General features: G+C 39.6%; 1 protein-coding gene across 1 annotated transcript; it reads right to left on the reverse strand.

Annotated features, from left to right (window-relative positions):
* Positions 1 to 5,301: 5,301 nt before the first annotated feature.
* On the reverse strand, positions 5,302 to 11,524 carry LOC108360986 (uncharacterized). The gene is made up of 2 exons (XM_017613496.1): positions 7,364 to 11,524; positions 5,302 to 5,895 (listed from the first exon to the last, which is right to left on the reverse strand). Exons 1-2 carry the CDS (start codon positions 11,522 to 11,524, stop codon positions 5,302 to 5,304), a joined length of 4,755 nt encoding a protein of 1,584 aa, XP_017468985.1.
* Positions 11,525 to 13,689: the final 2,165 nt, after the last annotated feature.

The following is a 13,689-nucleotide window of genomic DNA, read 5'->3' on the forward strand; positions in this document are numbered from 1 at the left end:
CACATTAAAACCTACATAAAATAAAACATTATTATGTATGTACATAGTAATAATTATTAGCTATTTTGATAATCCGCTATGCTGAATTAATTCACTTCATCTTTTAATAATATTGCATATGAATCTGTATACTGCTACTACGAGTATTAAGGTATACTATAGTGCCAGTTACTGTCGAAATTCGACAGTTTTTCTAGTTTTAGAAGCCTTGGAGAGGTTTTCTAACTTAGCACGTAGCAAAACTTATACGGTACAAATTAACTAACCGGAAAATCTTCTGTTGGTCTTTGGAGGACCTCGGCAGGACTTGGAATTGACCCGATTCATTCAAGTTTATCGATAAATTTCAATGATTTAATACATATCGATAGTTCGATGAATTTCCAGAACACTAAAATTCGATAACTCAACAAAAATCGTTAACTCGACCAATTTCGATAACTGTGAAATCCGATGGCTCGATAAATTTCGATAACTCAAAAATGTAAAAACTTTTGATACCTTTATAAATTTTTACTTTTGACATCTCCACATTTTTCGAAAACTATCTAAACATTTTGATAACTCGTTACACTCTGTTAAGACGATTAAATTCGATAAGCAGTGATAAATCGATAAGCTTATATAACCTTGAAATTTCGATAAATCGATATATTTTGANGTTTGCCTTTTTTTTGTCTACATCGTTATCACTTGTTTCTTCATCTTCATATTTATCTTTATTTCAAAGTTTAATTTCAAATACGAAGTAAAACAAAATGCGAAACAGCTTAAATTGAACAGGTTGCAAAAACAACCATACACAAATATGGAAATTTTTAAACGACGCTTTTCAACCAATTTCGAAACTACAAAAACTTTCCTCATCTACAGAAAATTACCTTTCCAACGGTGTTTTTGGTTTTGAAATCGGTAACTTTACCTTGGTCTTCATCTTTGTTTTTATCTTTCACATCTTTGCTTGTATCCTTTTCTTTTTCTATTCACGTAGATGAGATGAGTTGCGATGACGTGATTTTATGTGATGTGATAGGATGTCATGTCATGTGTTGTCATATCCTCTGATGTCATGTCATATGATGTCATACCATATGATGTCATATCATGTGATGCCACGTCATGTAATGCCATGTCATATCATACGATGATATATCATGTGATGTCAAGTCATGTGAAGTCTCTTCATATCATGTGATATAATGTGATGTGATGTCATTTAATGTGATCACATTCCATGTTCCGATTTTTATATGGATAACCCTGTTGATAACTGTGCCGATAAAAATACCGATAACGATATCCATAAACATATAGAAAAATACAACGATTGCAAAATCGATTAATTCATCGATAAATATAACAATCATCAGTATCGATTATTGTACATATCGATAACAATATAAATCAATTATTTAATCGATTATTATACCAATAACAATATCCATTATTGTATCGATAACAATATAGATTATTATATTGATTATTATATCGATTACAATAGCTGTTATTTAATCAATAACAGTATCGATAACAACATCGATTATTTTATCGATAGCAATGTCGATTATTATATCGATAAAAATATCGGGATTATATCGATAACAATATCGATCTTCACCTCATCCTTTTCTTCATATTTATCTTTATTTTTGCATATTCCTCTCACCTTTACCTTAAAGTGTTTAAATTTACTTTGATCATCGTTTTTGCCTGAACCTCTAGGCATCTTTGTTTTTGTTTTTATTCTCAAACCGTTAAACCGCTGAGTACCATTTCCATGTGCATTATTCCCCTCGAATTTGACGATTTACTCCCAACCAACTGCCGCTAAAGAAGTTTCACTTCATAAATTCAAAAAATGTTCTTACCATTTCAGTTACCCTAATTCTTATGTATCGGTCATTGTCTCCATTTTCGACTTTATCTTCACTTTTGCCTACTTTTTTTTTACTTCATCGTTATCATTTATTTCTTCATCTTCATATTTATCTTTATTTCAAAGCTTAATTTCAAATGTGTAGTGAAGCAACAGGCGAAACATGTCAAATTGAACATGTTGCAGCAACATGTATACACAATTCGAAAATGTTTAAACGACGGTTTTGGCCGTAATTTTCAACCAATTGTGAAACCTTAAAAACTCTGCCTTTCCAACGGTGTTCTTGGTTTTGAAATCGGTTCGGTAGAATCGCCAAACGAATGGAGACAAAATTTATGTTAGCGTATTAATATATAGATTTTTAATGTTAAAAAAAAAGTTGTGCAAATTTGTTAAGATAATGATTGTGGGACTGGTAAATTTTCAAATCGTCAATTTCTTTACCATGTTAAGATTAATGCTTCAACAAGAACTGTATTTTTTATCTCTTTAGGGTTTTGGCCAACAAAAGTTATAATTTTACCTATAGTGAAATGTAATAGGAAATTTCTTTAGAATTTAAAAAATTTAGATTTTCTGGATTCACCAGGACGAATAGCTAATTTTTAAGCTGACAAAATGAGAAGAACGAAATTCCAACATATATTGCGAAATTTCAAGGATAAAATTTTAAAATGACATTTTCAATACTTACCAGCCCTTCTGCACTAGAAATTCACAATAACACAAACGAAAATAACGTGTTATTTGTGTTATTTCGCAATTCAATGTGAAATAACTCAAATTTGCTTTATTTCATTTCTCGTTGAGCAATAATTCCAAGTTTTAAACTTAACAATTTGAGTAATAAAACAAAATAGTGCACATTTGTAGGTAGTCACCCAGTTACATTTAACAAAAAGTAGTACATGAACAAGTTAAATGGACGGATTTGTAAGTATACAATTTTGAAAGTGCCAGCGTCGCAGCGGTCCACGTTCGCGCGCCGCCTGCGCCACCCGATCGCGTCCTGTTTATTGCGCCATGGTTCCATGCAAACATTTTAAGGTTTTCCAGCAATGTTTTCAACACATTTAAAAAGGCATGCAGATAAAATTCATGCAGTGTTCAATTTGCTGAGCAGTTATTAAAGACGACTCTTTTCCTATATTTTGTTACACTTTTCATAAGTAAAAATATTTTGTGAATATTACTTTCTTCATATGAATTATATCACATTTTTTGTTTAATGGTATTTTTGGAATAAACAAAGTTATTTTTCCTTCTGGTCAGTAAATTGCTTTTGTAACAAATAGTATAAATAAGCAATGGGAAATAAGACAAAATTTGTTTTATTTCCAACCTTGGTTGGAAATAAAGCAAAACTCAGATTTTCCTTTCATTTAAAAGTGAAATAAAGCAAATTTTGGTTATTGCCGTTTATGTTATTTCACCACCCGTTTCACAACCGTTATGTATTGACGCAGCGTTGCCGTTGAGAATTTTCAGAAAGTCAAAAAAAGGGATCCATTGACGAAAAAAGGGTCACCATATTATTTTTGCTTTTCTTTACTAGTAAAAGAATAAATTTGTTGGATTTAAAAAGAAATTAGTGAGACAAGCTTTTCACAAAACAAGGTTGAAAACATACACATAAATCGAGAAGAGTTACATTTCCCTTAAAAGTTTTAAGTGATGCATTTTTTCGTACTCACAGGAGGAAATATTTTTTGATTGTATAGTTCTGTTAGCATTTCCTAAAAAAAGTCTCTGAAAAGGCGCAAAGGTTGCACATAATTTTGGAAAAGTTGGGTCAAAGGGTATTGGCGCTCAAAAAGGGCAAATTGCCCCTTTAGGCGCACAACGGCAACACTGTATCGACGGGCTTGCTTATATAGCTGCAGAAATGTATTGCGCATATCTTCCAATTCCTCTAATGGGTTGCAAAGAAGATGCTGAAGCATAATAAGTTTTGCGCTTCCGATACAAGTACTTTTTTTTCGATACCTACTTGAATCGAAGTAAAAAGTATAGAGTACAAAAATACTTGGTAAATTGAGAAAAGTATCGAGTATGTACTTGGATTTACTTGTATCGATTTATCCCTAGTCATAACTAATAAAAAATTCAAAATTCACTTTTTGATTTACATGATGGATTTCATCGAATTTAAACTCCCCACATCATTTTATGAAAAAATAAATAAAAATATTCGCTGTAGAAATTTTAGGTCTATGTTATGTAATTTGACTATTGTCAATTAAATCGAATGCTTTGTATTGCATGCGCTCCACGTTTTTCGTTTTTAATCTCATAAATTGTTTATAATGACTTTTACTAAAATTTCAAAATCAAAAGTTATTAAAACAAATTCTATGGGATTGAAAACGAAAAACGTGGAGTGCATGATACAATAAAATTATAGCTTAAAAAACTAAAACCTCGCTATTGTAATTTCCATTCGTACTTTCATCAGGTATGAAACTTGAGAATAGAAATCGCTGCATCTTTTAGGCGCATCAATATTACATAGTTACATCCCGAGCTAATAAAAGGGAGGTAACAATATTAATAAAAAGAAGGTAGTCCCATTTAATGACATTCGTTGTTGTTGTTAACCACTTCACTTTTAATAATATTATGGCATTTCAGCAAATTCATGCTACCTGATCCCTAGATTTAATTTTTTTTTGTAAAGCAGAAGATTTCAACAGTCCACTCAAAGATGTGGAATATGATGGACTTGAAAATTTTGCCGGCTACATGATTTCAAAAATCGGGTTGACAAAACTAGGTCTCAGAATGCATGAAGAAAGTGATCAAAATAATGCTTATGTTAATTGTTTACGGGGGGCGGTCTGTACAAGTCAAAAACAAGTTTTTTGCATATATTGGAAATTTTAAAATCAAAATTTGACACTGATATGCTAACCACAAAGCCAAATTTTTTGCAAAATATGATGAGATATTTAAAAGTAAATTTCGACCGAAATATAATAATAATAATAATCCTCCGATTTACGGCGTGTGCCTTGATGTTGTCACACAAAGCGAGGGACCTACAGTTTTACGCTGACTCCAAACGGTGTGAATATTTCTCGCTTGGTCCCTTCGCACTCACCTCTTTACACACACAAACTTTTTCCGATAAAGGAAAGGTTTTTGTTTCAGATCAGAAATTCAAATATTTTTGTGTTTATTTGTACACCACAATTGAAGTTAATTTACAAGCGTTTTTATTATTGACTCTTGTAAGAATCACCAAATGCTAATGCTAAATGGGCGCGTGCGCGATGTCCGACGTTAATAGCTGAACTGTCTGGTCTCTCATTTGGCCCGATGATGGGAAGCGGCCGTGCGCGCTCGTTAATCATTTTTCGAACTTCACACCGCTGCGGCCACAGGATGCGCGCACGGCCGCTGAATTTAGTTTAAGCGGCGGCTTAAACATCGTCCCCGCCCTGCAGGAATGCGTTGCTGAGCGTCTCCTGCAGCTCTTTCAGGGCGCGGATCGTGTTGCCAAGGACGCGGTGGGTGGTGCGGCCCTGGAAATTGGCCATTTGTAGGCCTTGGGGAGTGCGCGCGATCGTCCGGTGGGCGGTCTTCTTGCGCGGCGGTTGCGGCGCCTGGTTGCGCGGGTTCTTCTGCGCCTTCTTCTGCCCACCTTTCTTCGGCGGTGCCCTCCGCTTGATGGGCTTGCATGATGTCGATTTGGCCCGGTTGGGCTGCTGGTTTCGTTGGCCTGTGCGCGCGGGCCTGTTAGCTGCCACATGCAGCAGCGTATGGTGCGCTAAGCCACAGGTTTTGCAACTACCCGGCGAGTCGCATTCCCCGGTAGTGTGGGTGAGCGCAAGGCAGTTGACGCAGTAGCCTTGCGCGCGGGCTACTCCCAACCGTTGCGGCGGCTTCATCGCCTTGAAGGCCGGGCACGTCCGCAATACGTGGTAACGGTGGCAGAGCCGGCATTGTAGGCAGTTGTCTGTTTCTGCCGTTGGAGCCAGGGGGCACGCCTTCCGTGCTGCCATGATGTCTTCGATCTGGAAGTAGAAGCAAAGGCAGATAAACGAGAAGTACTTGGGTACAATGTTTAAACGGGAAGTTAAGACCCTTAATATACAGAAGGAAAATATGTATAGAATTATCTATTGTGCTTTTGGAAGGAAGCACAGTTTGACAAGTGGCCGCGTGATAACTCCATTTTGTGTACGGACTTCCACGACACGTATGTGGTTATCAGGGCCATGGCGAACGTTTTCGATTCGTCCCAATCGCCACTCGGTGGGGGGGAGTGAATCTTCTTTGATCACGACGATGTCGCCTGGCTGAGGATCGCTTTGTGGGGTTTTCCACTTGTATCTCTTCTGAAGATCTTTGAGGTAATCTTCTTTCCAGCGGCGACTAAATTGGTGGTGAAGTGCTTTGACTTTCTCCCACCGGTTTAGTAGAGAGAGGTNCTTCTTTGATCACGACGATGTCGCCTGGCTGAGGATCGCTTTGTGGGGTTTTCCACTTGTATCTCTTCTGAAGATCTTTGAAGTAATCTTCTTTCCATCGGCGACTAAATTGGTGGTGAAGTGCTTTGACTTTCTCCCACCGGTTTAGTAGAGAGAGGTTTTCCGCATTAGACTCGGGAATGGCCAACAGCGGTGCACCTCGAAGGAAGTGACCCGGAGTAAGTGCTGTCATATCAGCTGGGTCTTGAGAAAGTGCGGATAGAGGCCTCGAGTTGAGGACTGCTTCAATTCGCACCAGAAGCGTCGTGAATTCTTCGAAAGTGAACTTGTGGGTTGCAGCGGTTTTCTTTAAATGGATTTTAAAGCTTTTCACTGCAGATTCCCACAAGCCGCCCATGTGGGGGGCGCTGGGTGGTATATATTGCCAGTTGATGCCTTGAGGGGCATATTTTTTGACAATGTCTGCGGAACATTCGTTAAGGAATTTAACGAAGTCGCGTTCTGTTGCGCGCTGGGCGCCAATGAACGTTTTTCCATTGTCGCTCATCATTTTTGAGGGAAAACCTCGTCTGCCAACGAAGCGGGCGAATGCTGCTCGAAAAGCTTCGGTTGTAAGATCCGAGCATAGCTCGAGATGCACTGCCTTTGTGGAAAAACAGACAAAAACTGCAACGTATCCCTTGATAAGGGTTGTAGATCTTAGCACCGATGCTTTAATTTGGAATGGCCCAGCAAAATCTACTCCCGTTGTGGAAAATGGGAGTGAGAAACTGCAGCGCTCAGGGGGTAGAGCGGCCATTATTTGGGTGCGTGTTTGTTGCTTGTAAAGCGTGCACACTTTGCATTGAAAAATGCATTTTTTAATTAGAGGTTTTAGCTTTGGTACGTAGTACTCTTGCCTTACCATTTGGAGCATTAATCGTGTTTCTGCGTGAAGAAGCAGCGAGTGTAAAAACTCCAAATATAGCTGGCAGAACCTCGATTCGGTAGGGAGAATTATTGGGTGCCTTTCATTATAGCTTAATGTGGAATGTGCTAATCGGCCATTAACCCGTAAAAGTCCGTCTTTGTCCAACGAAGGATTGAGAACAATAAGAGGACTTTTTTTGTTAAGTGGCTTTTTATCTTGCAAAGCGCTTTTTTCGCTCGGAAAATGGCGTGATTGCGCTGCGTTGATAAGATGAATTTTTGCATATTGAAATTCGTTATGTGTCAGATGTGGATAGGTGATTGTAGCTAACCCCTTTGATTTGTTGCGGGCATTGCTCACGAAGCGGAACATGTACGCAGTCACGCGGAGTGCTCGAGAGAAAGAAGAAAAGCGATCAAGAAAATCGACCTCTTCTTCGAGCGCGTGATATGCCTCCACCTTGCGCTTTTCTGGTGGAGATGCACTGCATGCCTTTGACCTTGGCCATGCATCCATGTGGCAAGAGAGCCATGTTGGTCCGTGCCACCAGAGTGGGGAATTCGCCAAATCCTGCGGTTTGCACCCGCGGGTGCCGAGGTCGGCTGGATTATCTTGGCTGGCAACATGGCGCCATGTACCGGTTGGAAGATATTCCCGGATTTGGGAGGTACGATTGGATACATACGTCTTCCATGTACATGGTGGCTTTTCAAGCCAAGCTAGCACAATCTCTGAATCTGACCATAAGAATGTGTTGCACGATTCCAATTTGAGCTGTTTTCGAACAGTTGCGACCAGTTTTGCGAGTAAGACTGCACCACACAGCTCCAGGCGTGGCAAGCTTACCGTCTTCAATGGTGCGACTTTGCTTTTTGCAACCAAGAGAGTGGAATATCTTTGGTTGCTAGCATCTACGCGGATGTAAATCGCAGCGCAATATGCTTTTTCCGAGGCATCACAAAACCCGTGGATTTGGGTATCTTGCCCCGGAGTGAAATTAACCCATCGAGGGATTTCGATGTGGCAGATAGCTGGCAGATTTTCTGCGAACTGTTGCCATTTTGCTAAAGATATAGGTTTGGCACATTCGTCCCAATCAACGCCATCTAGCCAAAGTTCTTGAAGAAGAATCTTTGCTTGAATCATCACTGGCGATAGCCATCCTGCCGGGTCAAAAAGTTTTGCGACAGAAGATAAAATTTGTCGCTTTGTGACGGCATTCGATGTCGATGCAGGCAGAATGGTGTATGAAAATTTATCTGTGAGTGCGTTCCATTGTATACCAAGAGTTTTGGTTGTGGAAGCGCTCTCAAATTTCAAAAAGTTGGAGTCGAGAAGATCCTCCTTTGGAAATTTTTCTAAGATGGCCGGATGATTGGCCGTTAGTTTCTTGAGTATGAAACCAGCTGACTTAAGCGCTTTGATCACTTGAAGAAGTGATTCAGTGGCGTTGTCAATATCATGACTTCCGGATAGGATGTCATCCACATACGTTTCGGTTTTAAGTATTGTGGCAGCCAAGGGAAATGTCGCTATCGTATCATCTGCTAATTGATGCAGGGTACGGATAGCGAGGTATGGTGCACAATTAACCCCGAACGTTACGGTTTTAAGATTATAATCGGTGACAGGAGAGTCAGCCGATGTGCGAAATAAGATTCGCTGAAAATCTTTATCGTCCTTATGCATGAGTATTTGACGATAAATTTTTTCAATGTCGCCATTGAACACGAATCTGTGCATTCGCCACTGCAGAATGAGCAGCATGAGATCTGGCTGGAGTGTGGGACCAGTGTGCAACACGTCATTCAGGGAATTTCCTGAACCAGATGTTTTTGAGGCGTTGAATACCACGCGAACTTTGGTGGTCACCTTATCTGGTTTGACGACCGCATGATGTGGCAAGTAGAAAGAGAGGTATTTGCCATTGGAAATTATCTCGCATGGCTTCCTGTACTCCATATGACCGAGGTCGAGATACTCTTGCAACACATTATTGTACATTGTGGCTAAGTCTCCTTTTTTCTGAAGCGATCGCTCCATACTGAAAAACTGCTGAAGTGCAGCAGACCGAGAGTGGCCCAGAGACAGCTTTTTTGGAAATTCTTCCTTGAATGGAAGTCTCACAATGTAATGACCGTTTGGGGCACGAGTCGTTGTTGTTGCATATATATGCTCACATGCCTGATCTTCAGGGGAAATTTGTGGAGGTTGTGGAATCTCCTCCTCTTCCCAAAACTTTCGAAGCTGAGAGCTGAGAGTTGCATTCGAGCACTCTTCTACTTGTGTCGAGAATGACACCACATTTTCGGTTATTGGACCACTGAGAATCCAGCCAAATATTGTTTTTTGCGCAAGTATAGTGTCGCAAATATTTTGTATACCTTCCAGCAGGATTTGTGGAAGTATATCGCTGCCGATTACCATGTCAGTTTGAGCTGGTATGTGACAGCTTGGGTCAGCAAGTTCAAGGATCTTGAATTGCTGCCAGTTTTCACGGCTAATGGTGAATGTAGGCATGTGCCTCGTGAGCTGAGGTAACACGATAGCCTGTGTGTTTATCCGTTGCATGGTTTTTGGTGCTACCAATGTGAGTGGACAAAGCTTTGAGGAGCTTTGTACTACATGTCCACCCATGCCGGAAATTTCGAACTTGGAATGTTCGAATGGTAGTTTCAACCGTTTTTGAACTTTCGAGGAAATGAAAGTTCTTTGTGAGCCTTGATCAATCAGGGCTCTAAGTTGAAACAATTCACCCTCGTGTTCAACTGCGACTATGGCAGTTGGAAGGAGAATTTTGCTATCATTGTCGGTGTGCAATGATTGTATTTGTGCTTGTTTGGAACAGCACGGTTGCTCGCTGGAATCGGAGCTTGACTGCGCTTGTCGAGCGGGAGGTGTCGACTGGGCAGTAGTGTGTTGTGCGGCGGTTTCATTCGCTCGCGCACTGGAGTGTCGAGATTGTGGTTTGGGATTCATGTGCAGCAGGGAGTGATGCCGTTGTTGGCAATGTGTACATGACCACTTGCTCGGACACTCATTAGTGCTATGGGTATTACCAAGGCAGTTTTTGCACAGCTTGGTTTGGTTTGCGAATTGTACTCGGTTCGGTACCGAAATTCGCTTAAATTGTGGGCAGACTCTAATGGGATGAGGGGACTTGCAGTAAGAGCAAGTTGGTTCCCTCTTAGGTTCTGCCACAAAGGTTTGAGTCCTGTTAAAGGACCTGTTTTGCGCAGCATTTTGATGAGCGACTGGTTTTTGTTTATTTTGGCTTGGATGAAGCCGGTTAAGTCTTTCGACTACTTCGTATCTTGAAGTAAGAAAATCGTCCATTTGTGACCATGAGGGTAAATCTCTTCGAGAAGAGAGAGATTGTTCCCAAAGTGACAGTGTGGTTTCGGGCAATTTGGATGAGCATATGTACACCAATATGGGATCCCAACTGTCTGTCTGGACGTCTTGGGAATTAAGAACTGACAGACAGTTGTTAATTGATGTTTGCAGCCTTTGAAGTTGCTCGCTATTCTCGGATTGAATAGTCGGCAAAGTCATCAAAATTTTAATTTGGTTGTCAACCAGGATACGTTTGTTTTCGTATCGTGACCGTAAAGCTTCCCAGGCCAGCTCGAAGTTATCGTCGCTGAGCGGATATTGCTTGACGATGGAGCCAGCTTTACCTTGGGTTTTGTATCGGAGGTGATACAATTTTTGAGCACGGGAGAGCTTCGGGTGGTTGATGTACACCGCTGTGAACATGTCACGAAAAGCGGGCCATTCTTCGTAACCGCCGTAAAATGTCTCCGTGTCACAAGGTGGGACTTGGAGGAAAACGTTTGCCTCTGCCGAGGTGTGTTCCACGCGGGGTGGTGGACTCGGTGCGGCGATTGCTCTAATCAACGACAGTTGATCGGCAATTTTAGCTTTGGTCACCTCATATAATTCAAGGCAAGTGAAGTACTTGCCTTCTACCGAATTCTTAAAGTTTTCGGGTAGGCTGTCATCTGGCTTTGAAAAAACCAAATCATAGGCGGACTGAAGCCGTGCCCAACAATCATCTAGTGATTTGTCTTTTATCATAAGATATGATTCAGTGTGGTCTTGGATTGGTGCATCACTGAATTTTGCACAATATCTCATGATACTGTCACTTTCCGCTATAAACTTTTGAGCGGATGGGTCAAAAGTTTTGGATTTCCGGCGCGGTGAGGGTTCCCTCTTACCACCGGTGGCTTCTTGCGAAGCATTTTTTGACCTTGTCTCGATTTCAGACATTTTTGGTGGACTGTGTCCAAGAGGCATTTTAACTCTCGTGGATGGTCAAACGTATAAAAATTGAGATAAGAATTGATCAAATTTTGCTGAGTACCACCCAGATAACGTTCGCAAAAAATTAGAAAAATATATGTCAAACGAGTAAAAATTGCACTTTGTGCCACAGAAAATCAGGAAAAAAATTTTAAGATTTTGTGGCGATGTTTGTGTTTTTATTTCTTGCAAATTATGTGAAATTATATTTGCTTTAAATTTTGGTTCAGCACTTTTTATTACGTGGAAAACGGAGCGTCCCAATTAAATCCGCGGAATATGGATTTGAAAAATTTCAGTACGAGAAAAAAAATCACAAACACTTTTCACTTTTATATACGTGGTGAAATATACGTATGTATAAATATTTAATGTGATATAAATAATTATGTAAATACTGAAAAAGTATTGGTTATTTATCTAAACAAATGCAATTTGGAAGTTTTCCCTACTGGGTTGCATTTATCTAAATATCTTGAACTCACTTCTTATCGCGTTATAATATGCGTTCGATAATATTTTTTGCTAGCACGTATGTACAAATGTGCAGAATATGTAGAATGTAAAAATGTACGTACGTATGTATGTACAAATATTTACGTATGAAGCCGAGTATATGGCTAAGCTATGCTTTGTCACAGCAGTGGTGAGTTAAGAAGCACGAAAAATCAGAAAGTTTGTTTTTGATTACAGTGCGTATGTATGTATGTGTGCGGGAATGCACAAGTGGATATGATAGAACGTAAAGAGCCGCTCACCGCTCAGGTGAGTTCTTGGTACCGAACGTATTCAAGTCGGAGAGCGGGCTTTGACTTACGTTCTCTTAGCTTGTGAGTGCAGCAGAGAAAAGCGAGGTGCGCTGCGGCCACAGGATGCGCGCACGGCCGCTGAATTTAGTTTAAGCGGCGGCTTAAACACGGTGATTATTTTTTATGAGAAGCTATTTTTGGCAGAAATACACTCGGAGTTTTGCCTGCCGAGGGGTGACCGCTATAAAAAAAAAAAAAAATTTTTTATTTTTTTGTGTTGAAATTGTCTTGAAATTGGCAAAATTGTAAATTCTTTTCGATTGACGCGGCAACAGTTGAGAGGACTTGCAGTTATATTTATTTTTCTTTTTATTGCGGTGGAATATTTCCTTTTTGAGAATTCCATCGAGGCTGTAAATGTCGGACGTATCCTCCGGACTTTCATCTTCACAATCTAGCATCAAGGCAAGATCGTTGTTTAAAAGCCGTTGTTTTCCAAAGGATTCTTCATTCATTGTTTCAGAATTTGTAGAACCTGTAACGTCATCAGCGTTTTTCGATTTTAGTTTTTGTAATTAATTTTTAGTCCTTCTTCTGCGACTGGTTTGAAAAATGTGTGCTTATAGCGAGGTTCTAAATAGGTGGATATGGCAAATAAATTGCTATTTTCTAGGAATGAAAATTTCGAAGAAAATTCTTTTTTGAAAGTCGGGGCTGCCAGTCGAATTTATAATAATAATATGAATTATTGGAATCACGGACGATGAAGGTCTTAGATCTGCTTAGTTCCCGGGTGATTTCTTGAAATGTTCACCTGTAATGAATAGCTTGTAATTAGTTTTTTTATTAGCTGAGCTCGACTTTTCCTAGTTGCAGGCAGTCACAATTAATTACTCACCGCGGTCGGTGCCATAAGCCATAAAATCCGTTTTGGCATGCAATCTATCGTTAGTATAGTATGGAAAGGGCGTATTTCACAATGTCGCTGAAATGCAAAAAAGCCATAACTAACTAAAATTTTTTTACTACATAAAACGATGTGGGGATTTATAATTCGATGAAATGCGTCATAACCAATCAAAAAGTGAATTTTGGATTTTTAGTTAGTTACCGCTTTTTGTATTTACTATACTAACGATGGTGGGGTGCAATAACGCCATATGGTCTTATTTCCATTTTGTTTTGGAAATAAAACCATATGGCGTTATTTCCAATCCAGAAGTGAAATAAAGTAGTATTCAAATTTGTGCAAATGAGTAATAAAGCCATATTCTGAAATGACACTCTCAAGGCGAATTAATAAGGCGGTGTTACCGGCGAATCTGAATTTTTCGCCGTAGAGAACATTACGTCCAAATAATGTGTTTGTTGTAATTCATTATTAAATTGTAAAGTGTTGTTGAAATTCTA

The sequence above is a fragment of the Rhagoletis zephyria genome, unplaced genomic scaffold (genome assembly GCF_001687245.7).
Source record: "Rhagoletis zephyria isolate East Lansing unplaced genomic scaffold, Rhagoletis_zephyria_1.1 Rzeph_scaffold_00673, whole genome shotgun sequence".
Lineage (NCBI taxonomy): Eukaryota > Metazoa > Arthropoda > Insecta > Diptera > Tephritidae > Rhagoletis > Rhagoletis zephyria.